Source organism: Oryzias melastigma, linkage group LG5, assembly GCF_002922805.2.
Source record: "Oryzias melastigma strain HK-1 linkage group LG5, ASM292280v2, whole genome shotgun sequence".
NCBI classification, from domain to species: domain Eukaryota; kingdom Metazoa; phylum Chordata; class Actinopteri; order Beloniformes; family Adrianichthyidae; genus Oryzias; species Oryzias melastigma.
Window position 1 is genome coordinate 16,121,513 of NC_050516.1, and position 27,866 is coordinate 16,149,378.

A 27,866-nucleotide genomic window follows, 5' to 3' on the forward strand; every position below is an offset into this window, starting at 1 on the left:
TTTATGTCATTGTGACATTATAGAATGCACTAAATTCCCACTCTAACTATATTTTTATCTACTGTTAAAACCGTTCCCAGTGGTCTTTTATACAGTTTTTTGTCAAAATCAAAAAGCCTGGGTCTTTTTTTAAGACATATTTTCTGCAGAGAAGCAGGGGCTCATCAGAAATTCACCTTTAGGTTGTGGGGCGGGACTGTTGTTTCAGTAGCTTACACTAATAGCCCAGCAATCTACTCACAACCCAAAGCTAACATTATAGTAACAAAAATATCAGAGCTATCCAGCCGTACAATTTTGAGCCAGATAGCAGCTGAGACGAAGAAAATGAAGACGTTAATGGGTCTATTTGTCTGCAAGTGGAGAATTTAGAATTGGAGCCCCGGAGACTTTGGCCTGCCCATCACAGTTGCTGAATCACAAACCTGAACTTTTTCAAACCGCAGATTTTCATCTGCTCCTATCTATGACAAAATACATTTAAAAATACTCAGAATTGCAGTTTTAATCTTAAGTTTGTACATGTGTCCTCCATCACAGTAAAAAGGCTACAAGAACATGTTGAAAATCAAAAAAGACAATTTTCATTGAAGTGGCTCTTTAGTGAGAACTAGTAAAAACAGTATCAGTCTGTAAATGTAACTTGAGGTCACTTCAAAAGCTAGCTCCAAAAAATTATTTTTCTGTGCAAAACATTATTTTACTATACATTTTGAATACTAAAAGCATTCAATTCTTAGAAAATGTACACAAATGTATCCTTTGCAGGAATGGAACACTCTGAAATCGAAGATATGCCAGAGAATAAATGTAAAAAGACTGCAAGAAGACCTTGAATTTAAACACAAGTATACACTGACACATATGAGCCACATGAGACGCATCTGGCTCAGATTCTGACGCTTAAAAAAAAAAAGAAAATTATGGTTTATTTTTTTATTTTTATTACATTTATTTATTTTTTGGAGATTATATTTGTTACATGATGCAAGTTCATTCTCATACCTTATCATGTCTGGCCGTCTTCACAAAAAGTGTGGACATACTGGCTTACACTATGCCTGTCACGTTTAATCAGATGTCATACTGGATAAAGCCTAAAGGTGGCAGTAATGCCACCTTTAATGTCACCCATTCTGACAACCAGGGACGAGAAGAAGAAGCACCAATGAGTGTTGTTTTGCGTCATGACGTAGCACGTTGACTCGCCGTTGAGAGCCCTTGTATGGCGTGCATCTGCTGCTGTAAAGTTGACATTTGTGTAAGTTTTGGGACATAAATCCGTTGTTTGCTTAGTGCGAACTGCGTGGACTCAGTCGCTTCATGTTATACGTGTAACAGATTAACTGTTGTGTGTGTTTTGTGTGCTTTGTTGTGTGTTCCGCAGCCTCGAAGCTAACATTGTTAGCTGCCTTAGCCAACCTTTCCCTGGTTCTGAGTGTTCACTGACTCGCGGCAGAGAAGCAAGATGTTTCGGCCCAAACCGACGCTGAAGGACCGACAGCACCTGTACAAGCTCATCATTAGCCAGCTGCTGTATGATGGTTACACCAGCATCGCTAACAGCCTCATCAACGAGGTCAAGCCGCAGAACGTCGTGTCTCCCTCCGAGCAGCTGATGCAGCTCGCTAAGATTGGTAAGAGAATTTAGTCTGTTTCAATTTGTGCGTGAATCATAACTCGTGCAATACATTTGGAGCTTTTAAATACGCACATTTAGACTGTTTTCTGCTAATTATAGGGGCATATATGTCCAAAGTAAATCCAAAGTTGTACACAAATAGGCAGAAACAAGTTACAAATCAAGAATTACAGACATATAGACCAAGACTTTATTCTCTCCATACTGCTCCCGGTACCTGTGTTGTACCATTGTAGTTATCCCTCTAGAAGTTGTATCTCTGTATTTTGTCTCAAAGCACAAAAAGAGTTGTCTTATTCTGCTGAGGGTTTATCTTTTGTGCTTTCTATTGCAGGGATGGAGAACGATGACACCGCCGTACAGTATGCGATCGGACGCTCGGACACAGTGGCGCCGGGGGTCGGCATTGATCTGGAGTTTGATGCGGACGTCCAGACCATGTCTCCTGAGGCGTCTGAGTACGAGACCTGCTACGTCACATCGCATAAGGGGCCCTGCCGGGTGGCCACGTACAGCCGTGATGGTCAGCTCATCGCCACGGGCTCCGCCGACGCCTCCATCAAGATCCTGGATACTGAGCGGATGCTGGCGAAGAGCGCCATGCCCATCGAGGTGCTTGCAGGTGGTTCTGCATCCAGGCTCCTTTGGCGTCTCTGCACTGACACTTCCCTCCTGTCTGTAACAGGTGATGATGAACGAGACGGCTCAGCAGAACATGGAGAACCACCCCGTGATCCGAACCCTGTACGACCACGTTGATGAGGTGACCTGCCTGGCCTTCCACCCCACAGAACAGGTTTTAGCCTCTGGGTCCCGGGACTACACTTTGAAGCTGTTCGACTACTCCAAACCGTCTGCAAAACGAGCTTTCAAATACATCCAGGTTAGACCCTCTACTACACTCTACTGCCTTTCTACGTATACGCTTTATTTTGAAAGTGTTTGTCCTTCATTTGTCATTTGTCTGTCCATCTCTATGCTGATGACGTGTGCTTAAATATTTTTAAATATGGCTATGAATTGTTACTTAGGTGGCAATCTGATTCAATTAGCGAATCAAGATGAATGTTTTATAAATTAACCACAATTCTTCCTATTTGATATATTGTGTTTGAATGGTTCCTATATCTTCACTATTTAGTGAAAGTTTAAATAAGAAATATTTAATCACCATCGTTTATACCTTTTTATTTAGATGAAGAGATCATAATCAACCTAAACATAAAAAACACAAAGATTTTGAAAAAAAAAAAGAAACTAATGTTATACTCTAATCTTTTCCTGTTAACTTCAGCAGTAAACAAAACATAAAGATCACTGTTGCGTTGTATCAGTTAACAACAAATCCTAAAAATGGGTATATATACAAATGAGATGTGATTCATAGAAATATATATATATATATATATATATATATATATATATATATATATATTTTTGTTCACTTCCAGGCTTCTTGTAACTTGAACTTTCTCTTCTCCTTGTTGTGTGTTACTACATAAGATCCAACAATTGTCCCACATATCTTTATTTTATGATTTGGTTGGCCTTAGCATCTAAACTAATTCAACAAAATCATTAAAGCCTCTGTTAGAAGAACTATACAGTGACTTCATCTCAGACGAAAGTCTGCTACTTACTGTAACACATCACTGCATTATTCTGCATTATTCTACCATAGCTCTATTAAAAACAGCAGATGGATTGTAAATAACACAAAAAATACACTTACAAATAAATAACAGCAGTAATTATTGTCCGGTGTCTATGAGGCGTTGTAGAGTCTAAAAGCTGCCAGGAAGAAAGTGCTCCTCCCTGCAGCAAGAGCTCCTCAGTGAAGGATTGTCCATGATGGATGTCAGTTTCTGCTGCACCCTCTAATGTCAGGACTCTAGAGAACATCCCAGAATAAAGTCAGATTTCAGTACAGGTTTAGCGATCCTCTTCCTTTTTGTGTCAGTGCATCGAATCCACCAGCAGATGACACCATAGAAGAGGGCACATGCAACAACACCATCATATAAAACTCTGTAACCCTTGTGCTTTCCTAGGCTTATTTACATTAAAAGTGGGGTCATCTGGACCCCACAAGACAGCGTGCTGAACTTTTTTTTTTTCCCAATGATTTTTTTTGTCTTCACTGGTGTCAGTGGAAGACATAAAATTCTTTCCACCTTTGTCATGGGAGGGATCACACATCAATATAAGGGTGGGGTCATCTGGACCCTATTAGAGAGCACGAGGGTTAAGAGTCCTGCAAGCTCTTAATGACCCCATTGTCTCCTGTGATTTCTGACTACATTTTGTTGTTGCTAGTCAACACCAGCTGGTCGAAAACTGCAGATCACTGCAGACCTCAAAGGGTCTTGGAAAATAGTCCAAAAAGGAGTTGCAGGCATCGCATGTAAAAATAATAATCACAATTCAATCCACCTCAAAAACTGGATAACTACAATGAGAGAATAGAGCTACAGTAACTTTGCATCTTACCGTGGTGCCAGTTGGGCTAAAAAAAATCTATCTTATTGTATTATCCTAATACAAGACGTCATTCATGAAAAATATTCAAACATTAACTAAATAGATCACACTAAATGGCAAATAGACTTGCTTAGCCATTTTTTGTCAAATAAAACTTTGTTAAAAAGTAGTTTTTGGAACCATTGCATTCCAGAACATGAATTCTCCGTTCCCGTCTGTGCCTGCTTCCATCTAGGAGGCTGAGATGTTGCGCTCCATCTCCTTCCACCCTTCGGGGGACTTTCTGCTGGTGGGAACGCAGCACCCGACGCTGCGGCTGTACGACGTCAACACCTTCCAGTGCTTCGTGTCCTGCAACCCGCTGGACCAGCACACCGACACCATCAGCGGCGTCAGCTATAACCCTAGCGCCAACAGCTACGTCTCCTGCAGCAAGGACGGCAGCATCAAGCTGTGGGACGGCGTCTCCAACCGCTGCGTGACCACCTTTGAGAAGGCTCACGATGGGGCGGAAGTCTGCTCGGCTATTTTCTCCAAGAACTCCAAGTACGTCCTGTCCAGTGGGAAAGACTCGGTGGTCAAGCTTTGGGAGATCTCGACAGGCCGGACTCTGGTCAAATACACAGGTGAGAGAGAAACGGAAAGGGTGAAAAAGTTGCATTTGTCTTTGTTTATTCAATGTTTTTTTTTCTTTCAGGTGCGGGGCTGAGCGGCCGTCAGATGCATCGCACCCAGGGCGTGTTCAACCACACTGAGGACTACGTGCTGCTGCCCGACGAGCGCACCATCAGCCTGTGCTGCTGGGACTCCCGCACGGCCGAAAGGAAGAACCTGCTGTCTCTGGGCCACAACAACATCGTCCGCTGCATCGTCCACTCGCCCACCAACCCCGGCTTCATGACCTGCAGCGACGACTTCAGGGCGCGCTTCTGGTACCGCCGCACCACCACAGACTGAATCCAACTTACCCAGATCCCTCAGTCATCTCATCCAACCGACGTCCTTCAGGTCTTGTTTTCCTCAATGGAATGCTTTTAGGTTTTGGGTGGAAAGGTTCCAAACAGGAAGACAGAAAAGCAAACATGGATCCTCAGTAAGTTCCTTTTTTCTTTAGAAATCTGAAGGATGACTTGAGCCATTAAATAGATTTGAAGAGACCTAACTCACATTTATCTGTTTCTTTAGTGTTTTTTCACTTTTGTATCTTATCTCTTTTTTTTAAATGTCAATTTTTTTAAATAAAGAGTTCAGATGATGAAGCTACTGTTTTTATTGTGAGAGTGAAACTTATAAACAAGATGATATTTTCAGACTGCAGTTGTTGCTGCTGTAGGTTCACAGCAAACGAATGGGCTGACACTCATCACAGTTCATCACATAATAAGCAAACAAGGTTAACTCTTGATTGATTACTTTATTTGTCGTGACTATAAGTTTCAAATGCAGACATTTCTTTAAGCAGAATCCTTTATCATGTGTTGACATTGTAATGAAGAAACATGGATTTATTTTAGTTTCATTTAAACCTGTCAGTTTGAAGTAAACAAACAGTATATTATGCTTTCCCCTAAATCCAGCAAATATATTCTAAATGTACTCTTGGATTTTTTTTACAGCTATCACACAAACAGAAATAAAATAATATTTTCAAAGAAAAAAAAGCAACTAAAACCAAATAAGTTGCACTATTGATGAATATATAACACTGTTCTTTTTTCAAATTTTGTTTTAAAACTATAATGAAAAAGTTAATTTAGTTATATAGTGCAGTTATATTTTTACCAAATTATCAAATGTTAGTCTCACAGGTTCAGTTTAATCAAAAGTCTGGAGATATTAAGCTTTCCAGAGAAAAAGAATAAGACAAACTGATTATGTAAAACAAATGAATTCCTCTTTCTCCAGGAGTTCTTCAACTACCCTGCAGAGAACAAACCACCTTTAGTCCAGTGGTTTACCACCAATTGTAAACTCAATTTGTTTCTCTTTTGTGTCAAGGATAAAAAAGAACTAAAAAAACAATAATGTTAAGCTATTAAAGAGTATGTAGTTCACTTTCGGGGTCGCCACAACGTAACAGCACCCACTGTTTCGCATCAGTGATTTGGCAGAGTTTTTATGCCGGATGCCCTTCCTGACACAACCCTGTACTTGAGGGGCACAGGGACCCAGTTAGGCAGCAGCGTCAAGGGTCTTGCCTAAAGACCCAATCTGGGTGGGGATCAGTGGACAACCCTGGGAATCGAACCCAGGGCTTCTGCGTTGCCAGCCCTTCACTTAGCCCACTGAGCCACCCAGCCGCTACAAGCTATTACAGAGTATATAACACTGTATTTTGGAAGATTCTTTTAACAATAACGTTTGCCTTTAAGCAGGCAGACATGAAGGCAATCAGTCTGTGGATCTGCTGTGGTAGTTGAGGCTGCTTCGACAGCTGCTTTTATCTCTTCTGGGTTGTGTGTCTGATGTCTTCATGTTTGCAAAACTAAACAGATTCTTTCGTGGGGGTCAGACCTGATAAAACATGATTGACCAACATTTTAACCACAAAATACCCTTCATTTGGAATCAAGGGCCTGGACCTCAGGACCTTAAAATATGCTTAAAATATGAGTTTCTTGTGTCTTCTTCAAAACATTTTCTTGGATGGAAACAAATTCAGAATATTGTTACAATTATTATTATTTTAATAAGGAGAACTGTCTCAAAGTGTTCCAACAAAAACAAAAAAAATCATCAAAATAAGCTGAAAATATAAATTTCAACTGGAATTGTGACCTAATTCAATAACAGAAGATGAACAATGGGACAAACTATGTGAGGGGAGCCATAAAGGCATTAACAGTCAATAGTGGAAAGAATTTAATTGGAATGTAAAAAATTAGTGTTTGTTTTTTCATACTCTATTGGTAATTTCTACACGCTGGAGACAATGTGGGAAAATAGAGGACCAACACACATTTTCTGACTGTCCTGTAATTATTGGCTATTGGAAAAAAATATTTAGGATGAAATTAAGACAATTGTAAAATTAGAGATTCCTTCCAATGCTTTAATTTATTTGACTTTAATTTTTATGCTGCTTTAGCTTACATCTTGCATATTTTATTATTGGCTGCTAAGAAACCATAACTCCCAATTGGATGAATTTTACATCTGTAAATGAATGGAAACATAGTAAAACAGCTTTATATGATGGAAAAATGATAAAATTACAGCATCTTTACTACTAAAAATTGAAGTTTATAATCAGAGATAGCATATTGTTCAACTCAATAAAGGGTAGTGACTAGTTTTAAGGGTTTTTTTATAATTAATTTTACTTATTTATTTTCAGTATTCAAAATTTACAATTCTTTTAATCCAGTTTATTATGAGCATTCGCTATTAACATTCAGAGTCATGGAGGACAGGAAGGAGTGGAAAACACTGGAACACTCAAGGTGAAAAATGTAACAATGAAAGAGTGGGAAGCAGACGGACAAACACAACAATACATGGAACATCTAAATTATAAAGAACACATGTTTGTCAAATTCTGAAAAAAAGATAAAACATTACTTAAATCACATATATATCAAACTTTTGGTGGAGATTTCCTTTTTTGAATTGAATTCTTGGCAGTCATTTTTGAAAGACGGAGTCGCCCTTTCACCTCTGCTTTTTCTCACCCCTTCCCATCTCTCCCACAAGCTGCTGCCTCTGTTGTCCAGACAACAACTAAACTGCCAAAAATGTCTGCCCCCGACACCCCCTGCCGTCCTTCCTTCCTTATTTCTGTCATAAATTACCCTAAAAGTTCAGAATGGGGATTTGCAAGTTTCTTTTGAAAAGTGGGAATTTTTTTTGTTTTGTTTTTTGTATCAGTTGCCTGTAATTTAGTAATATAAAGTTGTAATCTATTTCTGCTTTCTTAGTAAGATGTTGACAATATGAGGCAGTTCCCTGTTGGATGGAAAAAAAGAAAAAAACAGAAAAAATCATGCGGTCAGGCTATGAGTGATGTGGGCGGGGCTAGTGGTGCTCCCTGGCCAATGAGGTCAAAGGAAACCAGCTCTGACTCGCAGTTTCTCCACCCCAGGAGTAAAACTGCAGGCTCCCAGAAACATCTCACACAGTATGCATGAAGGAGAAGAGAAGCGTTGATCTGTGAATGTTCTCGCCGCCGGCCGGGAGTGAGATGCTTCACTGAGAAGGAGGCACGTCTACTGACCATCATGGTGAGTAACAGTGATGGTGTTTGCAGATCTCTGAGGTGCTCTGCTCCAGTGTGTAACTTGAGAAACTTTATCCTGCTGAGCTCAGAGTCAAAGTTATAATAATGGAAAAGCTCCAAGAATGGAGATGATCAGATCAACCGGATTATTTCTAAAGTTCGAGAGCCTACCAGATCCCTGACAGGCTGTTATGGGAAACATTCACATGTCCTGTCTTCTGCAGCCTTGACGCAATAGTTTGCAAAAACCACACTCACCCCACAGTTTCTGCATCAGCTTTAGACCAAACCGGTGTCCTTCATCAGCGTCGTGATGACGTGTCTGTGGAGAAAACTGCTCTGACTCCTGGATTTTCTTGGTGCAGCCACACAGCTGAATCCCAAACAAAGAGGGATCTCTCCAGACGCCGTCCGTGTCCCAGCTGCCGGACACGCGTCCATTTTGATTACACCCCTGCCCCCCACCCCGCTGAAGAACAACTGAGCTCATCATCACCCACGCTTTAAAAATAGACTGGTTTGGTTGATGACGATCTGAGTTTAAGTTGAGCAGGAGATGGAAGTTCTCTGTTCCCTCATTTGATGGGATGTCAGCTGGACCCTGAGGGAGCAGCAGTGTTCAGACAGCTGTCTTTCCCGCAGGATGCTGGCAAACAGAACCTTCCCCACTTCCCATCGCATAGAACTTTTATTTTGTTGAGTCTGGTATAAAGGATGTTGCAGAATAATGGAAATTACCATTTCAAAGAGCAGCAAAGCCACCTAAAATAAAAAAATAAAATACCTAAGAGGAGTAGTTGGGTGACAAAAACTAGCAACACCTCCAGATTCAACAGCTTGTTGGTCTGCCATGAGCATAAAAAACCCAAATTAGTCATTTCCTGTGTGATATGATCATCCTCTAACATCATCGTTGCGTGTTTTAATGGGTGACATTCGTTCACAGCTCTCCTTAGGTCAGCCAGCATTTCATCAAGAGGGATTTAAGCATTACCTCTGCAACACACTGACACATACTTTCCTTCCCAGACATTCTGTTCCAGATCTGCTGCTCATATTCAACTCTGCAATTGTTTGTTGTGAATGCATTGTTTCAATTTCTCATACTAGGCCCAAATCAGCACAACACCCCCACTGTGCCCTGTGCACCTGTGTTAATGCCAAACCAAATCCACCTGCTGTATCTGAAGGTGTACAAATCGGTTCCGATCAAACTTTTGCAAAACGTTGTCATTGTGTTCTTTCTGAAGAGACGCACTTAAAACCAGAACTTCTGCTTCCTCAGAAGTCCAGTTTGATTGGTTCACAAACATTCACTCCACAAACACTCGGTTCAAAGAAATCTTACCTGATCTGCTGCTGATTACCTGGATCAGGTGTGTTTAGCGGACCAGGAGCTTCAATGGCGGCGGGTTAGTCTGAAAGCATGGAGGCCATCGAGGCCTGGACTTTGACACCTGGAGATTCCCGTGAGGTTAGACAGTTGGTTGTCAGAGCACCTATCGTGTGGTTCATGGTGGTTCCAATAAGAATTCCTTGTGTTTAGATGTCTTTTGTAGAGAGAAAGCTTCCACAGATCAATAAAAAACATAGTAAAAATTACAAACACTGCAGTCCAAATTTCCATAAACAGTTGAACCGTACAGTCAAATTTGTCCTGACTTCACATGCTCTTGTATCTCTGGAAATGCAAATAAATGTTAAGTCTAACTCGAGCTTCCCTTCCTCCTCTAGACTTACCACCTAAAAGCAACCCAATGAATTCAACTAATGGATGAGGCATAAAACAGCCCATAAACACCATTCTGATTTGATATTCATGGAAAAGTTATCTCACAATAAGACACATTTTTTGTTAAGAACAAAAAAAGTTCCCAACACAAATTTCTGGAATTTGTGTTCAAAGATCCATGTTTCATTTGAGGGCCTTAAAAACTAATTTAAGTGTGGCATCAAATAAAATAACATCAACCAAAAATGTGCACTACTAAACTAATATGCTCATGTGGAATTAATGAGTAGAAGGACTAAAATGATTGCCTCAAATGTGCTGTTTTATTGTAACCAGCTAATGAGCAGCAGAGCAAAAGCCCAGTAACGATGCCCTACAGGCAAAAAAAAAAAAGAGAGAGTGAGGAAGTGGAAGTATAAATAAACCAGGGTGCAAGTGGCCTGATAAGTTTTTGTCAAGAGTAGGAGATCCTGCAGCCTGCCTGATGTGTGAAACAGTGTCAACTTCTGTTTTTTATATTTTCATATCAGACAGGCTGCAAACTGCCTTGTTGATTGTTGATGAAGCGAATAAGAACTTCCAGTAATTTCATTCCCTCCAAAATTCCTACTCCATCAGCTTTTGTGTATACTCATGCAAAGACAAATGGAGTGTTGTGCACACCAAATCATGCAGATTACAATTCCAGTTTATTTAAAGTCTCCTTCATTTTGGATTTTAACTATCTAATCCATTTAAATTCACTAAATTCATGTTTTTCTACAAATAACAACTTTGTCCGGTTTTACCTTTGCCATCAGTTATTTTCAAATAAAATCCACCGTCTGTCAAATAGGATCCTCCTGATGCAGCAAATTTACCCGAATTAAAAATGCAAAGAAATAAAAGTTACATAGGACATTTTCTATCATTATGAATGGATGCGGCGACCCCTGAGGGGATATGCCATAATGTGAACAACAACAAGGATGGATGGACAGTAGGTTATTTTTTTTAATCATCATGTTAAAATCTAAAAAACAATGGTAAAATACTACTATTGTCTTTTACCAAAACTACAAAGCCAATATTGAATCAAATTGTGTATTTTTTTCTTTCAAAGCCAAAGAACCCAAAAGGAGGAAAAGACCCATTTTAGTCCCCTGGTCTAAAAGCTGATAAAAAGGTTTTTTTTTTTTGTTTTGTTTTTTTATGGGTAGGTGCTTGGTGAAATCCTCATAGCAACTAGTTTGTCCTGAGCGTGCACTGGGCCAGAAATGTAAAAAGAATCAACAGAAAGAGATTTCCTTTAAATCCAGACACACCAAAGAGCAGCCATCTGCTGTCTGCAGTGTACTGAAAAGAATCCCTGAAACATCGATATAAGGAAGATGGAAAAAATCCATCCATGTGATAAACAGATAACAGAGTTAGGTCAGGTAATCAGTGCATTATGAGACAAGTGAATGATGATGACTAAAAGGAAAGCTTGGAGCCTGTACTTTCAGACCTGAACAGTGAATTCAATGAGATTGAGTGAAGAATGCTGAAAACATTCACTTCTTCATTTGCTTTTGTCCTCTTTCACACTGAGTGAACCAGACAGCGTGAAAACATCCTGCATTTACAACACAGGCGGTGTTGCATAAGATGAACTCGAACTGTTAAAAAAAACAACAACTTGGAAATAAAATAAAGCATAAGAATAAAAAACTATAATCTGCTTGGAGACTGGACATCAGTAGCTGTTCTTTGACAGAGCATTTGTTGAGTTTGTAGACCTGTAGGATGGTTTTTGGATAGGAAGCTGCTGTTGCATTGACTGTTAAAGCCTTGAGTAAGAAAGCCAGTGCAGAATCTGAACCATGGAGGACCATGTGCTTTATTTTTTTGCTAATTAAAACATACAGCTGGTATTGAGATCATCTGTAGAGGATCAGTTCTCCAGACTGGTAGTTCTGTTAGAAAAACCTTGTAATCAAACTGAAAGATGACGAATGTTGGAAGCAAAAAGGTTGAGTCTGATCTTTCAGATATTACAGACAGTAAATGTGAAATCTTAGATAGGAGAAGAAGGGTTTTCCCATAAAGCTTTGCTGGTCCTTGAAAATCTTGCTGAATTTGAAGGTCTCATGTTGATGCTAAAGCTGGGCTGCGTAAAGAGCTGGCATACAAGAAGTACTTCTGTCCTCAAGAGATTAAGTTGAAGATGGTTTTCAATCATCTCAGCAGACACTACATAGACAGAGATGTGTGACAACACTGTGACATCATTTGGAGGAAATGGTCAGAGATGTAAAATTGACCGAGAAGATAAAAGAACCAACAACCAAACCATGTGGAACACCAAACGTATGGCAGTGGAAGTGTTTTCATTCTCCTTAATCTGGATACTTTAAAAGTTTGCACAGATTAAAGTATTTCAGCCACATTAGACTGTGGTGCTGCTCTTTCCTGTGTGAAACTCTTTGAACTCATTGTCATGTTCAAGAAGCCAGTCTGAGATGATTCCAGCTTTACGACATGAAATCCTGCTGGCAGTAGCATCAGAAGATGGTTCACTGTGGTCATAAAGGGATGGACATGGACATGTGCCACGAAAATATCCCCCACACCACTATACTACCAGTTGGCACTGTAGATATAAGGCAGGGTGGATACATGCATTCATGTTGTTGATGCCAAATTCTGACCCTAACATCTGAATGCCGCAGCAGAAATGCAAACTTATCAGACCAAGCAATGATTTTACAATCTTCTACTGTCTAATTTTAGTGAGCCTGTGTGAATTGTAGTTTCAGTTTCCTGTTCCTGACAGTAGTGGCACCCAGTGTGTTCTTCTGCTGCTGTAGCCCATCTACCTCAAGGCTGGACGTGTTGTGCGTTCAGAAATGCTCTTCTAAAGACCTCAGTTGTAACCAGTTGTTATTCGAGTTACTGTTGTATTCCATCAGATGGAACCAGTCTGGCCATTCTCCTTTTACCTCTGACATCAACAAGGCCAATTCTGCCCACAAATTGTCGCTCGCTGGATATTTTCTCTTTTTCTGACCATTCTCTGTAAACTCTAGAGATGGTTGTGCGTGAAAATTCCAGTAGATCTGCAGTTTCTGAAATACTCAGACCAACCCATCTGAAACCAAAAGTCATGCCACGTTCAAATTCACTTCAATCACCTCTTTTCCATTCTGATGCTCGGTTTGAACTGCAGCAGATCGTCTTGACCATGTCTACATGACTAAATGCGCTGAGTTGCTGCCATGTGATTGGCTGATTACGTTTGTGATAACGAGCAGTTGGACAGGTGTGCCTAATAAAGTGGCCAGTAAGTGTACATTTGTGCAGGCTCTCACCTGGCCATCTTGGTTGTGTAGGAAATATTTATTCACCCTCTGATGACTTATGAATCTTTTTTTAGTTTGAACTGTAGTGGATTTTTCTTCGAATGGCTGAAGCACGATTAAAAAAAAAAAAAAAAAAACTTTCCATGAATCTGAAACTTCCACTTCCAGAAACTCTTTTTAGCCTCTTAGCCCACTCAGTCTTCTGTGGAATTTACAGAGAAAAAGCTAAGACATTCAAGGGGACCTGACAAGCTCGGCTTAGGTCTAAGAAATGAATGTCAGTTAAAATGACGTCAGCCAATCATTAAACAGATTCAAAAATTTCAGAGTAAATGTGCGTCGTAGAAATCACCAGGACTTCTGCAAATTTCTGTTAACGTGACGTAGAATGATAATCGTTTCCTCTTCCACCATCAGACTGCTCCGTTCCTCTCTTTACTCTACTGGGTTTGCGAGTGGTGTGATATGATGTTGGGCTAAAGTTAGTCAACTTGGGGTGAATTTTACAAATTCTGTGCTATTGCAACAGTAGTAACCAAGCAACTTCCCTGACTTATGACACTCTGCTGCCCTACAACTTACAAATGAACAGTGGAAGAGAACCATCGGCCACAGTGGACTTCCTGTTTTTGTACCGCAATATGAGATGGCAGAACAGCAGAGGAGCTCTATGTTTTATTCTCTTTTAATCATTCATTAAACAGTTTAAAACCTGGACTTTTGCAGATTTGTCACCCTTTGTTAAGATGTGAAGGACAGCAAAGCTGTTTGCATGTTCTTATTATGTGTTGTTCATATTTTTAAATGACCATCGTTTTATTTTACAGAAAGCACAAATGTGCAGGAAACCAGTAAGTGCACTTAAAGTAAATATGCTTGAAATCTCCGTGATCTGCTTGAAATGTTTGCTTCCGTTGTTGATTTTACCAAATTTTTCAACCTCCTATCTGAATAGGTGCTGTTCTTGATCGATTATTCACTCTGGTGGTTATAAAGTGTGTCATGTTGGTTGGATTTTGGTTGTCAATTCAAATGGGAAACACCAGCAAAATCCATTGTTCTAAATCTAATCTCTAACCCAGGAGTAAACAAACTTATTTACTCATGGGCTACAAAGATTCTAAAACTTGACAGATTGACCGTACCACGAGCACATGCTTGAAGGGTTTTGGTAAGCAACCTAATATGAGAAAGAAAAAACATGGAATCTGGACGAAAACATGCTTTTTTAATTTAAATGGGGGTTTTCTTCCTATTTTAGTTCAAATTTCACCAATTGGTTGATATATTTCAGGGAAAAACATAAACTTAGAAAAATCCTGTATTTGTTGTGCTGGAATGATTGGAGAAATAATTGACACAAAAAACACACATAAACGTGAGAAAAAGAACAAATCTTCTAACATTACATAAATGCAAGATAATGTTCTGCATGTGAATACAAGTCAGTTTATTTGTAGTGTACCATCTAAGGTAAGACACCAGATAAAACATGAATATGGATTATTAATATAATTAATATAATTTAATATAATTTATTCCATTATTCCACTGTGGCGGACCACATTAAATGCTTTAACAGGCCGGATATGACCCCCAGGCCGTAGTTTACTCACCCCTAACCTTACAACCTTACTTTACAAACGGCCTGAAGGGGTTAAAATGATCTTGTTTTAATTTTGCATAGTGTTTTTTTTTTTTTGTTTGTTTGTTTTTTTAATTTCCAGACATCTCAGAATGGGACGACCCAATCAGGCTTTGCAGGGTGTTATTAGCATTAGCCCCATTTTACTTTTGACATTTTGAAAAAAGCGCTCTACTCTCCTACTTATGAGTGAGACATCTACTTTTTGATTTAATTAAATAAGTGTGTTTGTGCTTGACAATTGAGTTGGTTTTCTTTCCCAATGGATATTCAGAACAGGCAGCAGTGGATGCAGTTTATTTCTGAGTGACATACTCACAGGTGTGAAGGGTTTGTTTGTTTGTTTAAACCAAACCTGAATTTAAATTTAGCCCAAAGCTGTTTTAAAAAGAAAAGATTTTTTTTACCGACCAATATTCTCCAAAAAAAGTCACTTTTTTTACAGTGTTAGCACAGATGTCTGAATATTTAAACCTTTTATGTTTTTTTTTGTTCTACAACATTTTTTTTTACTTTACACCAAAGTCTATTTTAAAAATGTTCCAAGTGGCCTTTAACTATGATTCTGACTTTTTAGCCAAAGTTTTTTTAAAAAGCCTGTGTTGTTTTTATAGTTTGATGTTTCATGCAAACAAAATATACATTTTACCAGTTTCTAAATCTCCTTCCATCCATATGTGTTTCTGTGCACAGGGGTGAAGCAGGCCATAATAGATAGACTCCATATGGAGTCGTGTAATTACCAGAAAATACCTTGTATCAGAGGGGCGGGGCATCAACCGAAACAAATTAAGATGAAGGGGGAGAAGCAATTCTGCCCGCATGATTGCACTCTGTACACTCATTACGTGTTGTTTATAGGAATCTAATCTAATCACCACATAGTTTCTTTTAGACATTAAACAGTTTCTAAATACCTTTTACCTAAACAGCGCTCGCACTTTCTCCTCCAATGTTAGTTTGTAAACAGATTGCAGCACAAGTAAAGAGGTTGAGATGGGGGAGGCAGAAAGAGGCAGCTGCAACAAATTCTGAGGACCAGCTGTTCAGAAGGCTGGTCTGCACAAGCAGGCGTGTGCCGGAATCCTGGAGGGACAGCTGAAGCTGCTGTTACTGTACTCATCGGGCAGTGCAGGCTCAAAGGCACAGAGGTAACCGCGCTGCAGAGCGTGGAAGAGACTCGCCTTAGTGTGAACAAAGATTGAATTAAGATTGTTACCACCGTCAGGTTGTCATCGACAGCTCTCACCATCCCCTTGTGCACGGCTTCGACACAACGCTGACCCCCCTGTGACAAGCTGATATCAAGGATGGGCCACAAAGTCAAATGGTTCCACTGCTGACTGTTATTTGACCCAACGTATTTCTGCTGCATTTGCGTAGCATGACCCGAGGGATTAGACAGGGAGAGTGTAGTGTGTGTTTTTGTTTGCTTTATTGAGGGAGGGAGGGGGGTCCGTCTGCTCCAACAGGTGGTGCTGAGCATGTTGGTGAATGGGCTTTTTGTTGGTGAGAACTCACCATCATAGAGGGCAACGCTGGGTGGTGGGTGATGAAACGCCGTGGTTATTTCAGGACCTGCGTTGCACGTCCCATCATTCAAACAGTGTCTCTCAGTCACACGCACAAGTTCAAAGTTCACTTGTCGCACAAGTCAGAGCGCCCTGTGGTATGTCAATGCCAAAATGTTACTTTTTATATACCATTAATGAAGCATCTCTGTGTGCTCTCATTCCTCTGGGAATTTTATTAGAAGCTGCTATTTGTAAATCTTAATTCACATGTGGTTGTCTAAAGCCACTGAACAAAGATGGCAAGAAAATCATTCAGCAGTCTTTGTGTTTCATGTGTGGGGTAAAGGGGTTGCTGGAGCCTGTCCTGACTACTACTGGACACACCCTGGACAGGTTTCCAGTGTGTCACAGGGAACACAATCACTCCCAAACACAACTAGGGACACCATAGAGCAGGGGTGTCAAACTCAACTGCACAGGAGGCCAAAATCCAAACCACACCTTAAGTCGTGGGTCGAACAGGATAAACATTCATTGAAAACACTAAAACTAAATGTTCAAATCTTTAAAAACATAACTTTTTACCATTAGTATCAATAAAAACAGGAAGGGATATTTTTGTATAATTAATCAACTTAAACCTTAAATAGCTTTCAATATTTTACTCTTTGTAAAAATATATCTAATCCAAATTATACAAGTTAGAAATAAGCATGAGATAACAACGGGCCATTAATGACAATAAAATAAAAGGATCTGGAGGGCCGGGTATAATTACATGGAGGGCCGGATCCGGCCCCTGGGCCTTGACTTTAACACATGTGCTTCAGACTAAACAATTAATAAAAAAATAAGCATATTTCTGGACTGTGGGAGGACACTGGAGTGTCCGGAGAAAACCCTGTTTATACCAGACAGCAGCAGATGGATGGGATGGGACCTTTTTTAAATTTATTTTGTACAAGCCGAGTCCATTGTCTTGTACTTCCATGTTTAGGTGATGACTCCTCTGGAAAAACTGAGTCCAGTGAATGGTTTGATCAGAGCATTGTGAAATTCGGCTGCTTTGAAATTCTTTTACTCAATCAACAGTCTAACTCAAGATCCACCACCTAATCCTGTCCATCTGGAGGATCTTGGGTCAGGAATCAGTCTGAAAGTCAACAAGGACCACTGGTGTATGCAGCCGTATCAGCATGACTAAATAGTGTTGTGGAAAGCGTCAGTTTTTTTATTATTAATAATAAAGCAGCTTTCCTGCATTTCTACAAAGCTATACTTCATAGATAGATGCCACCACTGTCACAGGATCCGTGAGATAGATGCAGGAAGCCAGCAAACCATCAGCTGGTTTCAGACTGCTGCTGAGTTCACCTACCTGAGGTTTAAAGTGGAAGTTTCACCCCATCTATCTGTGTTTCTGTGTTTGAAACTGCACGAATCGTGGCAGCGACCACGTCCATGCCTCTAAGTAACAAGCCTGGTAAGAGACTGCTGTCTTGTTGTTGTTCTCTGAGAAACAATCCAACTTGAATCCGGAGACCAAAATACGATCAAAAAATTGCTGTTAAACTTGCACATAATTCATGTTGGTGCTTAATTATATAAGATTAAGAAAGGAAGTTGTCAAACATCATGACTTCTATATAGTTTATTTAGGGCATATTTGTCATTGTTGATCTCCAACATGTTAACAGACTTTAAGCTGTTGGTGCTGCCTTCTCTCATTTCTAAGACATTAGAATTAAATGCACGAGACATGTTGACTGTACAGTATGTAGAAATTAGTACTGTTTGGGCCATTAAAGTTGTAAATGTTGACATAGTCAGACTCAGTTAACCCCAAAATATGCCAAAAATGATCCCATAAATATGTTTCACTGGCAAGTATGACAGAACTCTAATGATGTAATGTATCCTGTCTGAGGAATGAATAAGGCAGATAGATGTCGGAGTCGATGACAGGTCGTCCTCATGTGACTCTGACAGGACCTGAGGACAGGACAAGGAAGAGTGTATGAATGAAAGGATGAGAAGAATAAACGAATGAGAAAGTATGAGACAGTATAGTAAAGGCTGAATGACTGCATGATGAGCGGAAAGGCTCGGATTAATTGAACAAAAAACAAGTTCTGAATGAACATTCCGTGTTGAATTGTGTCTTTAATAGTTAGAAAAATTTATCTTTCCTCCTCCAAAATGTATTTACTCACATTGTCTTCATGTAGAGTAGGGATCTCAAACTCGCGGGCCAATTGCGGCCTCCAAATCGATACTTTGCGGCCCCCGCCTTGATATGAAAGTTCAGTGTTGTTGGGGCCTGTGAGTTTTGCATGAATGGCACTTTTACCGTGCTGTGTGCGGAGCTGAAGAACCAGCATGGTGAGGTATACAGCTCTTGGGGGCATGACGTCATGACGTTGACCGGTAGCAGAGAAGCTTTTAGAGTAGGAAAGCTGACATCCCCCTCCCCAGACCACATTAATGAGTTCTTTGCTTTTTTTTTTTTTTTTTTTTGGAAGCTGGACGTAATTTTCTCAACACATGCAGCCAGTGCTGCATGGGTTTCTATTTGTGCCCAAAATATGTTTTGCATCCACTGTCTGCGTCTTTGGTCCATTGTCTATGTCTACTGAACAAGTTTAATGAACATCTGTACATGTACTACTAAGCAATATCTTCTGCATGTCTTCTTTGATGATAGCTTTGTATTTGCTTTGTGATGTTTCAGCTTGATTTATGTTTAAAATTTGGAATTTGCTATTGTCATTGGATCTGGTCATCAGAAAAGTCCTTAGCAACAGTTGCTACCATCGTTAGCCCCTGTCGTTTCACAGGACACATATAGACATGAACAAATGTTCAAAAACTTGATCAGTAGACATAGACAATGGACTACAGATATAGACAATGGACGCAAAAACATATTTTTGGCTCAGATGGAACCCCATACAGCCCAGCCTGAGCCAGACTCTGCCTTCAGTACCAAGGTAAAATGAGTTGAACCCTGAATGAGAATGAGAATGAATGAGAACCCTGATGTAGAGCAACAACACTACTCCTTACATGTTGCTATCAATTTTTAGATGATGATGATCTCATGGAAAAATATAATGATCAAAAACTAATGACTGATAAAGCCCCAACTCAATCATCTTTTGATCTGCTTTCAAAGCATTCCCATTGGTCCTTTAATCATGATTATGCCGTTTTTAGGCAAAATTAAAAAAAAACGTTGTTTTCTAGGACATACAGTAGTTTCTGCAGAGCGGCAGTAATTCAGTAGAGATGAGTTGTGGGCAGGACTGTTAGAGTAAGCCCACCCTCACTTCCCTTCTTTTATGTTTACACTATCCCACTACCTACAGCCCCTCACAACCCCAACCTAACATTACCACAATAAACATTGGAGCTATCCAGGCATACAGTTATGAGCCAGATTTTAGCTCAGACAAGTAAAACAAAGACGTACATGGATCTATTTGTCTTCAAGTCGGGGCAGAAGCAGGGAGCTTGCCGATAACTGCACCAACACCACAGTTATAATCTTTGTCAGCTTCGCTTTTGTCATCTACTCCTGATTCACACCTATTTGAATATGTAAATAATAAGAAATGAAATGTTAAGCCTAGTTTTCCTAAACTGTTCTCCATCATGAGAAACATTTTACAACAACATGCTAAAAAAAACAAAAATACAATTTTTGCTGGCGTGGGTCTTTAAAATATGTAGCAGGAGATCAAAGCTTCGGTTAAAAATGGAAGTCAAATGTTGGCGAAGGTTTATTCTTCCAGGTGACGTTCTCTGAAAGTTGAGTCATCGCGTCTAAATCTTTTCCTTGAAACGTTTTAACACTTATCCGAGTGGCTTCATGATGAAGCTGATGTCATGACTCAACTTCAAGACAACCCTAAATAAAAACAAAAAAAAACTTTTAGTTTATTTTCCCTTGCTGTTTTGGAACAACTACACCTTTTTAAATTAATATAGAATATGACATAATCTTTTGTTGAAAAATACAGTTCATGCACTAAACTGAAGGATACAAGCATTTGGAATTCATTATAAAGTACTTTCAAAACTATAAGAAAACTAACAGTGTCAAAAAGTCAAGTGTATCTCACTTCTCTACTTTTACTTGAATTTAAATAGAGAATGACAGGCTGATTGCAAAACACCCATGCATGCAGTACATCAAACCACAAAATGAATGGTTGTGAATTCAACCCTGTAGGTGGTTTGGGTTTGGGTAACTTAATGCATCTATGTAGCGATAGCCACAGGAGTACCTGAAACAATGACATATTTCCCGGTTGCTCTTGCTGAAGCAAGAGCAAATAAGTAATAAGGAAAAGACACACAAGCTCAGTCCAGAGGCAGCAGATCTACGTAGAACAGAAATACGCTTTCTGTTGCACAATTCTGCAAGAGGAAGAACTTTTTTCTATTGATAAAAGCTTAAAAAGGAAGTGTGAAAAAGGAGCAAAAGTGTCATTTTAAAACCAAGGTCCTTGTGATTCTGAAAACAAGCAAAATACTTGTTGTTACAAAGTTTATTAGTTTAAATGAAAATGTATTAATTTAAAACGGTAAGCGGGGTACATATTTGTAAATGTTCAATTTTACATTATAAACATAAAATGTAACCAATAACAAAAGGCTCCTCGTCTTTTTTCTTCTATTCATTCTAGATAATGTCTGTGTCTTTGCATCTTCAAAGTCTTCACTTCAGCTTGTTTCGTTTCAGAACAAACTGGCCAAAGCTCTGTACGATAACACAGCAGAGTGTGCAGAGGAGCTGGCTTTCAGGAGAGGAGACATCCTAACTGTGCTGGATCAAAATGTGTCAGGGACCAGCGAGTGGTGGAGGTGCAAGCTGTACGGACGACACGGCCTGGCCCCTGCGAACAGGCTCGAGCTCCTGCCGCAAGCTGCAACCACGGAGAACACCGTCAACCAAGAGGCTGAAAGGACAATAGACAGCGCACAAAACATCTACCAAATCCCGAGTGTGCCCAGACAAGTCACCAGCCCTGTTTATGAACCCATGAAAGCCATCTACAAGGTCCCGTCTGCTCCACCATCAGCCTCAAAATGCTCAGCATTTCAGCACAGCCCAGGAGAATCCGATGCAGACAAGGTATATACTGGTGTTTTTCCTTTCAGTATTTTAGTTATCATGTCAAAGTTCACTGTTCTATTTGGAAAACTCGCATTCACATGACTAGCACTTTTACTGCAGCAGAAATGCAGGACTCTGAACCTCCTGCTGCCAAAACCGCTTACAGATGGGGATGAGGTGCCTCTCCATAGGGACAGGCATGCAGCACTAGGGTCTTTATGGGCTAATAAAACTTAGCCAGACACAAACTTCAGACACATTTAACTGCAAACAGAAACCCCTGCCATGAGGAGACCCCAGAAACACCGACTACCTGTACAGCGTGTGTTGAAACATGCCCAGATGCTCAACATTTCCTCTCCTGCTCCTGGGGAGTCCTGCTTCACTTTACAGTAGCGCTCTACATTCGATGAGTATGGCTTTGATTACAAAAGTGTGTTAAGCTTCATACTTAGTGGGCAGCTCAATATGCTCCTAGGCAAATACTGTCCGCTCAAATGTGGCAAAACGCACCAGAGTTAGTAGCATCTAAGCTTTGATCACAGCTGTCAACCTGAAAATTACAGCCTGTTTTCCTGTCTGCAGCCTTCGTTCTTCAGCATTTCCTCCAGCCCAAAAGGAGACGTTTACGACATCCCCTCTCAACCCAGACTGGCCTGTTTTTTCACTGTGAGTACATGCAAACGTCAAAAACTGTACATTTGCATGCAATTAACCCTGTGGGAGGGGCTTAACTTAAGGCTTCTTATTGTTACATTTGCAGGAATCATTGGTTTCCCGGTCACCGAAACACTTGGTTGTTTCAAATTCAGAGCTGGACAGGAAGTTTGGTTCTCCTGAGAAGTTGAGGCCAAACAGTCCTGGAGACTTTGAAGTAAGTTTTGGATACATTTAATCTTTACCATAGATTAAATGATTTTTCTGTGGATGTTTTGAAATTTGATTACATCAATGATATTAATTATCCTTTATAAGAAATTATATTAATTATCCTTTATAACCTGAGTCTATGATTGTAGAGTATGAACATTTGATATTAAGTCCTGAACCGAATATTGATAAATCATGTAGAGAAAATGGTATGGTCGAGCCGGGGTGGGATTATATAAGTTTACTTCCCTCCACTCCCTTTCAAGCGATCTACTTGTGATTTATTATGTGATGTTATTTCATGTATCATTACCTGATTGCTTGAAATAAACCATTTCATTCATTCATTCACAGACTGAGATATTTATGTTATGATAGAAAGACGATGCTGTACATTTCTGTTTATCTACAAGTTGACCCTGTAGAGAACATCATGACCTTTTCACTCCTGATAACTTTGCTCTTGTTTTCAGATATGTGCAGCTCCACCACCTCTGGCTCCAGACCCAAACTATGACATCCCTGTTCCTTCAAGCACAGAGCTTCAACACAAAGTGATAACTGGGTACAGCACCCTCCCAAATCTCAGAACGCCTGAGTGGATCTATGATGTGCCTGCAGGTCTACCCCAACACAGCTACAACTCCCTGTCCTCCAAAACCATTTGCAGCCAGCCATATAACACTAATTCTTTACGTTTTCCACTTATAAAGGGAGACAATCCAGCAGCCTCGTTTTATGACATACCAAAACCTAGCAGTCTTGAAGTCTTAAGTCCACCCAGACTTTTACAGCGTGTCCCATCTTTTGAGAAACCACCAACGCCGCAGCTTAATGAAGAGTTTGTGTATGATGTTCCTCCAAGGAAGGAAGAACTCATCCAAGGTGCCAGTGACATTACCTGTGAGAACCAACTCCCTGAGTGCTGGAGGAATTCAAGCAACACATCTGAACTCAAACGAGTTCGCCAGCAGCGAATGAGAAACTTTATGGAATGCATGTCTTTCCATGGCTTTTCAAGAAGTGAAGAACAAGAAGCGCCAGAGCGGGAACGGAGAAGAACTCTGTTTCAGTCCTCAAGAGACAGCCAAAGGATCAGCACAGCCTCCAGTTCTTCCACCAGCTCCTCCACCAGCTCCTGTGATTCTCTGGCATTAAGCTCATCTTCCCCCGAGCCTCTGCCAGAGGTCACACTCAGCCCAGACGAGGTCTGCCACAAACTATCTGAATTGCAAAATTCTGTTGTTCAGGCTGTTCCACAACTCATGGTGTTTGTCAGCAGCAGCTGGAGGTATCAGGAGCATCTGAGGAAACATCTGAAGGAGATCAAAGACGCTACAGAGCTGATTTCACGGTCTCTTATCTGCTTCCTAAACTTTACCCTGGACATTAAAGGAAATGCACGGCGCTTAACTGACATCAATCTACAGACCAGGCTCTATAAGCAGCTGTCCATCGTAGAGGATTCAGGCGTGATCCTGCAACAAACAGTGAGAGATCTGAACTCGACGGGATGGCCCCTTGACAAACTCTGTCAGAATCCCGGTCAAGTCCAGTCACCTGACCAGCTGGATCGTTTCGTTATGGTTGCAAGGACTGTTCCGGATGATGTCAAGCGCCTGGTATCGATCATCAACGCCAATAGCAAGCTTCTGTTCAGAGTTCCTCAGAAAAGTGCGGAGCCTGTGAGCTCCCCGGCTCCTGGGGAGGCGAAGAAATGCTCAGATGAAAACAAGCAAGAAGATTCAATGGAAGACAGCAACGACTATGTGGAGCTTGAGGTAAAAGTCTTGAAAAAGTGTTGGATGTTTCTTTGACTGGTTGGCAAGAGAAAACCTGAGATATTCCAGACTTAGGCTACATTTAATTAGGTTACAGTGAATCTTGAAATTCTAGTATCCATCCAGCCATTTTCTAAACCCAGTTTTTTGTCTCTTCTGGAGCGGTACCACGACTCAGTCGCAGGGCCTCAATCACACACCCGTACACACTTGCATTCACACCTAGGGACAATTTAGAGTAACCAATTAACCTATGAAGCAAGCTTTTGGACAGTGGGGAGAACCCAGAGTATCCGGGAAAAACCCACCTATGCACGAGGAGAACACACAAACTCCACACAGAAAGGTTTGATTCTGTTTCAAGTCCCCAAGCTGGGACTTGAACTGGGGCCATCATGTTTTGAGGCAAGGGTGCTGACAACTGTTTGACCGTACAACCCTCTAGTGTCTACAAAATGCAATCAATAAGAAGAAAAATAGAAACATATTAAATGTTGGTATATTTTGTATTTCTCACGAAGTAGCCATAGTCTTTAAGCTGCAGTCCACCACCACGAAGCGTGAAGACATTTAAAGGGTAGAAGAATAGTTTTAGTGTCTTTTTTTAAGTCCCATAGATTCACTTTGTACCTGAATGTGTTTGATAGCTTTAGAATGATTGTGCTGTAACAAAGAAATGTGACATGCATAAACAGCACCAGTACACAAAGATGATGCGTATGTTTTAATAGCCTTTTTATACCTTCCTTAAAGGCTCAAAGCGCTGGACAGTCACAGTTCTATTCACTCATGCACACTCATATTCAAGCACTAATGATGGCTCCCCTGTCTAACACTGGCGCTAACTTATAGCCACCACATTCTATTGAATTGCATAATGTTACCACTAGTAAAGCAGTCCTAGAATTTCAAAGAAGTTCTGCTATGTTCACACTGGGCATGTGAAGTGTGTTCCTGAATCCACTAATTGTGTGTTGAACGCATGTCTAGCCTATGGTGTTCACACCATAGGCTAGACCAGGGGTGTCCAAATCCAGGCCTCGGGGGGCCAGTGTCTTACATGTTTTCACACCAACCTACCATTGTAGCTCCTTATTAGCTAAACATACCTGATCCATGCAATCAACAGCAGATATGCCATTCAATGAAAAAAGTGAAACATTAGATCAATTAACAAAAGTTATTTTATTTGTTGCATTTAAAACTATTAGTTTTCATCAAATTAAAATTGTATGTTGATGATTTACTCATCCTAAAATTCAATTTGATAAGAACTAATATTTTTAAATGCAAGAAATTACATAGATCTAATGTTTCACTTTTTACAATGCAGGATTTCTGGAAAACCAGCCTTCGAGGCCTGGATTTGGACACCCCTGCACTAGACTGTCGCTACCTGATACTAAGCACATGTCCTCCACCTACTGTTGGAAGAGGCTTAGTGCAAAGCAGGGAAAAATATCACGAATCTTGGTCCAGGCTTTTTTTCACAGCTCTATTCTAATATGTGAAAGACCTCTACAGCTTCCCCTTAACCCTGTATTTTCTCCTTCAGACGGAGAGTTGTGGAAAAATAGTGGCTATGTCCGAATTCCCCCCTACTCACTATTGCATGTTGGCTATTTTCTAGTGCTATCCGAATCTACTATTCCAAAATCAAGTGTCCGAGAAATTTCCCAGAAGTCTTTGCAAAAAACTAGCGTGCATCGATGCGCACTGCATACACAAGTATAGACCACAATGCATTGCGGTTGAACAATTTTGCAAAAAAATAAGCATATTTTAATGTCATTTTTTAACAAAATTTTCATCTTCAGAACACAGTGGGGTCACAAATAGACGTTGTAAAATGTTCGTATGGACTCAATTTTCACTTTGTAAAGTAAAGTAGTGAGAATTGTGTTCAAATTGGTTTTCAAATCTAGGGCACTAGATAGCCCTGCACTTTATAGTTGTTTGGTAGTTAGGGATTAGGGTGGGAATTCGGACATAGCCAGAGTCTTTGAATTTGGGCATAATTCCCACTCAATAACACCATCAACAGTTGCCAGTCAACTAATATGTATCCTCCACTTTGATTTCAGTCAGGATTGTGATTTTAGTATGAAGAATAGTCTTTTACATGAGTTGTGTCTGTTTATTTAGATAATTTTACCATTAAACTTTTCCAGTCTTCTTTTACTGCTTGTGTCTTTAACCACTAAGTTGACGCGAGAATTGAATAAAATCCTCTTTTCTGTTCAGTTTTGCTGAAACTTTCATAAAATGATCCATTATCTTAATGCTTTTGCTCCATTTCAGGCTAAGATTGAAGAAAAGAAACCAAAAGAAATTAAAGAGACAGAGAAGGTTACACCAGCTTCTCAAACGGTACGCAACAAAACACCACTTCTGTACATTTGGGAATGTTATTTTTGCCACCCAGGAAACAGCAAAGTGTACTTTTATTTCCTTCCAGACATGTCCTGATGAGCAGCATCCCTCCTCTGACTCCGGCAATGGCACAGAAGCACATCAAGCATCTCCCATGTCTGAACACTGCAGGCTTTACTTTGGAGCTCTCCAAAAGGCGATCGGGGGATTTGTGGGCAGCGTTCGTGATGGCCAGCCTCCAGAGAAGTTTATCTCACAAAGCAAGCTGGTGATCATGGTCGGCCAGAGACTAGTTGACACCTTGTGCAGAGAAGCCCAAAGGGAGAAGCCAAATCAGACCCTGTTGTGTAAAAGCAACCACTTGTGTGCTCTCCTGAAACAGCTGGCGGTGGCCACCAAGAAGGCAGCGCTGCACTTCCCAGACAAACAAGCTCTGTGCGAAGCCCAAGAGTTTGCAAAGGAGTTGGCCCAACGAGCACAGCACTTTCGCATTTCTCTTGATATCTGAGAGCATCAGCGGAAAACATGCACCCGAGTTTCTTCTCTGCACACCTTAAAATATTGTGCCTTTTTTGAGCCATCGTCTTCTGAGTCTGCCAGTGTGGAAATGAATTCAGGTCTTGTTTAAAATGCTCAAAAATGCCTACAGTATCAGTTCTGAAACAAATTGCACATTTTAGAAACTGCATTCAAGTCAATTTAAAAAATGCAATGTAAATGTAAAGTCTTCGTCTCTTTTCTTTCAGTAAATATTTGTCATTGATACTTTTGGATTGCCAAAGGTGGTTGTTTGATACATTCTACTTTTTGGGGAAATTTGTGGAAATAAATATTTTGCATAACCAAAGCTTGAAAGCAGGCTTTCCTGAACATGTTTGATTTTTAATAAAAAACTGAATATTTTATGATGCTCGTGTCAATTTTCTGTGCATATAGAAGATTTACAGAAACATATTTTTTAACATAGAGTTCAACAATGAAACTAAAACACTTGTCTCAATTCTAATTATTTGACTAATAATAAATTAGTCAAATAACATCAAGCAGTTTGGCTTTTTTCCAAATACTTAAGTCTTCTCATTAAAATGGGTTGCTGATATATAAGGTCAGTGTTTTGCATGGAAGTGTTTTGAGTTTGAAGCCCTGTATTAAGTACACAGTACCATA

General features: G+C 40.2%; 2 protein-coding genes across 2 annotated transcripts; both read left to right on the top strand.

Moving 5' to 3' along the window:
* The first annotated feature begins 1,111 nt into the window (after positions 1 to 1,111).
* Positions 1,112 to 5,291, top strand: cstf1 (cleavage stimulation factor, 3' pre-RNA, subunit 1). Its single transcript, XM_024269539.2, has 6 exons — positions 1,112 to 1,261; positions 1,388 to 1,637; positions 1,977 to 2,254; positions 2,328 to 2,525; positions 4,359 to 4,749; positions 4,821 to 5,291. Exons 2-6 carry the CDS (start codon positions 1,469 to 1,471, stop codon positions 5,078 to 5,080), a joined length of 1,296 nt encoding a protein of 431 aa, XP_024125307.1. The 5' UTR covers positions 1,112 to 1,261; positions 1,388 to 1,468; the 3' UTR covers positions 5,081 to 5,291.
* A 2,507-nt stretch (positions 5,292 to 7,798) lies between these two features.
* On the top strand, positions 7,799 to 27,604 carry cass4 (Cas scaffold protein family member 4). Its single transcript, XM_024269538.2, has 7 exons — positions 7,799 to 8,343; positions 21,301 to 21,693; positions 22,261 to 22,344; positions 22,439 to 22,549; positions 23,019 to 24,326; positions 26,628 to 26,696; positions 26,785 to 27,604. The coding sequence occupies exons 1-7, from the start codon at positions 8,341 to 8,343 to the stop codon at positions 27,205 to 27,207; spliced, it is 2,391 nt and encodes a 796-aa protein (XP_024125306.1). The 5' UTR covers positions 7,799 to 8,340; the 3' UTR covers positions 27,208 to 27,604.
* The last annotated feature ends 262 nt before the right edge of the window (positions 27,605 to 27,866 follow it).

Coding starts and splice junctions, on each gene's coding strand:
- cstf1 (XM_024269539.2), top strand. CDS start 1,469: ATGTTTCGGCCCAAACCGACGCTGAAGGACCGACAGCACCTGTACAAG. Junction 2,255..2,327: donor AGAGCGCCATGCCCATCGAG/GTGCTTGCAGGT, acceptor TGTCTGTAACAG/GTGATGATGAACGAGACGGC. Junction 2,526..4,358: donor GAGCTTTCAAATACATCCAG/GTTAGACCCTCT, acceptor GCTTCCATCTAG/GAGGCTGAGATGTTGCGCTC.
- cass4 (XM_024269538.2), top strand. Junction 22,345..22,438: donor GACTGGCCTGTTTTTTCACT/GTGAGTACATGC, acceptor TTACATTTGCAG/GAATCATTGGTTTCCCGGTC. Junction 26,697..26,784: donor TTACACCAGCTTCTCAAACG/GTACGCAACAAA, acceptor ATTTCCTTCCAG/ACATGTCCTGATGAGCAGCA.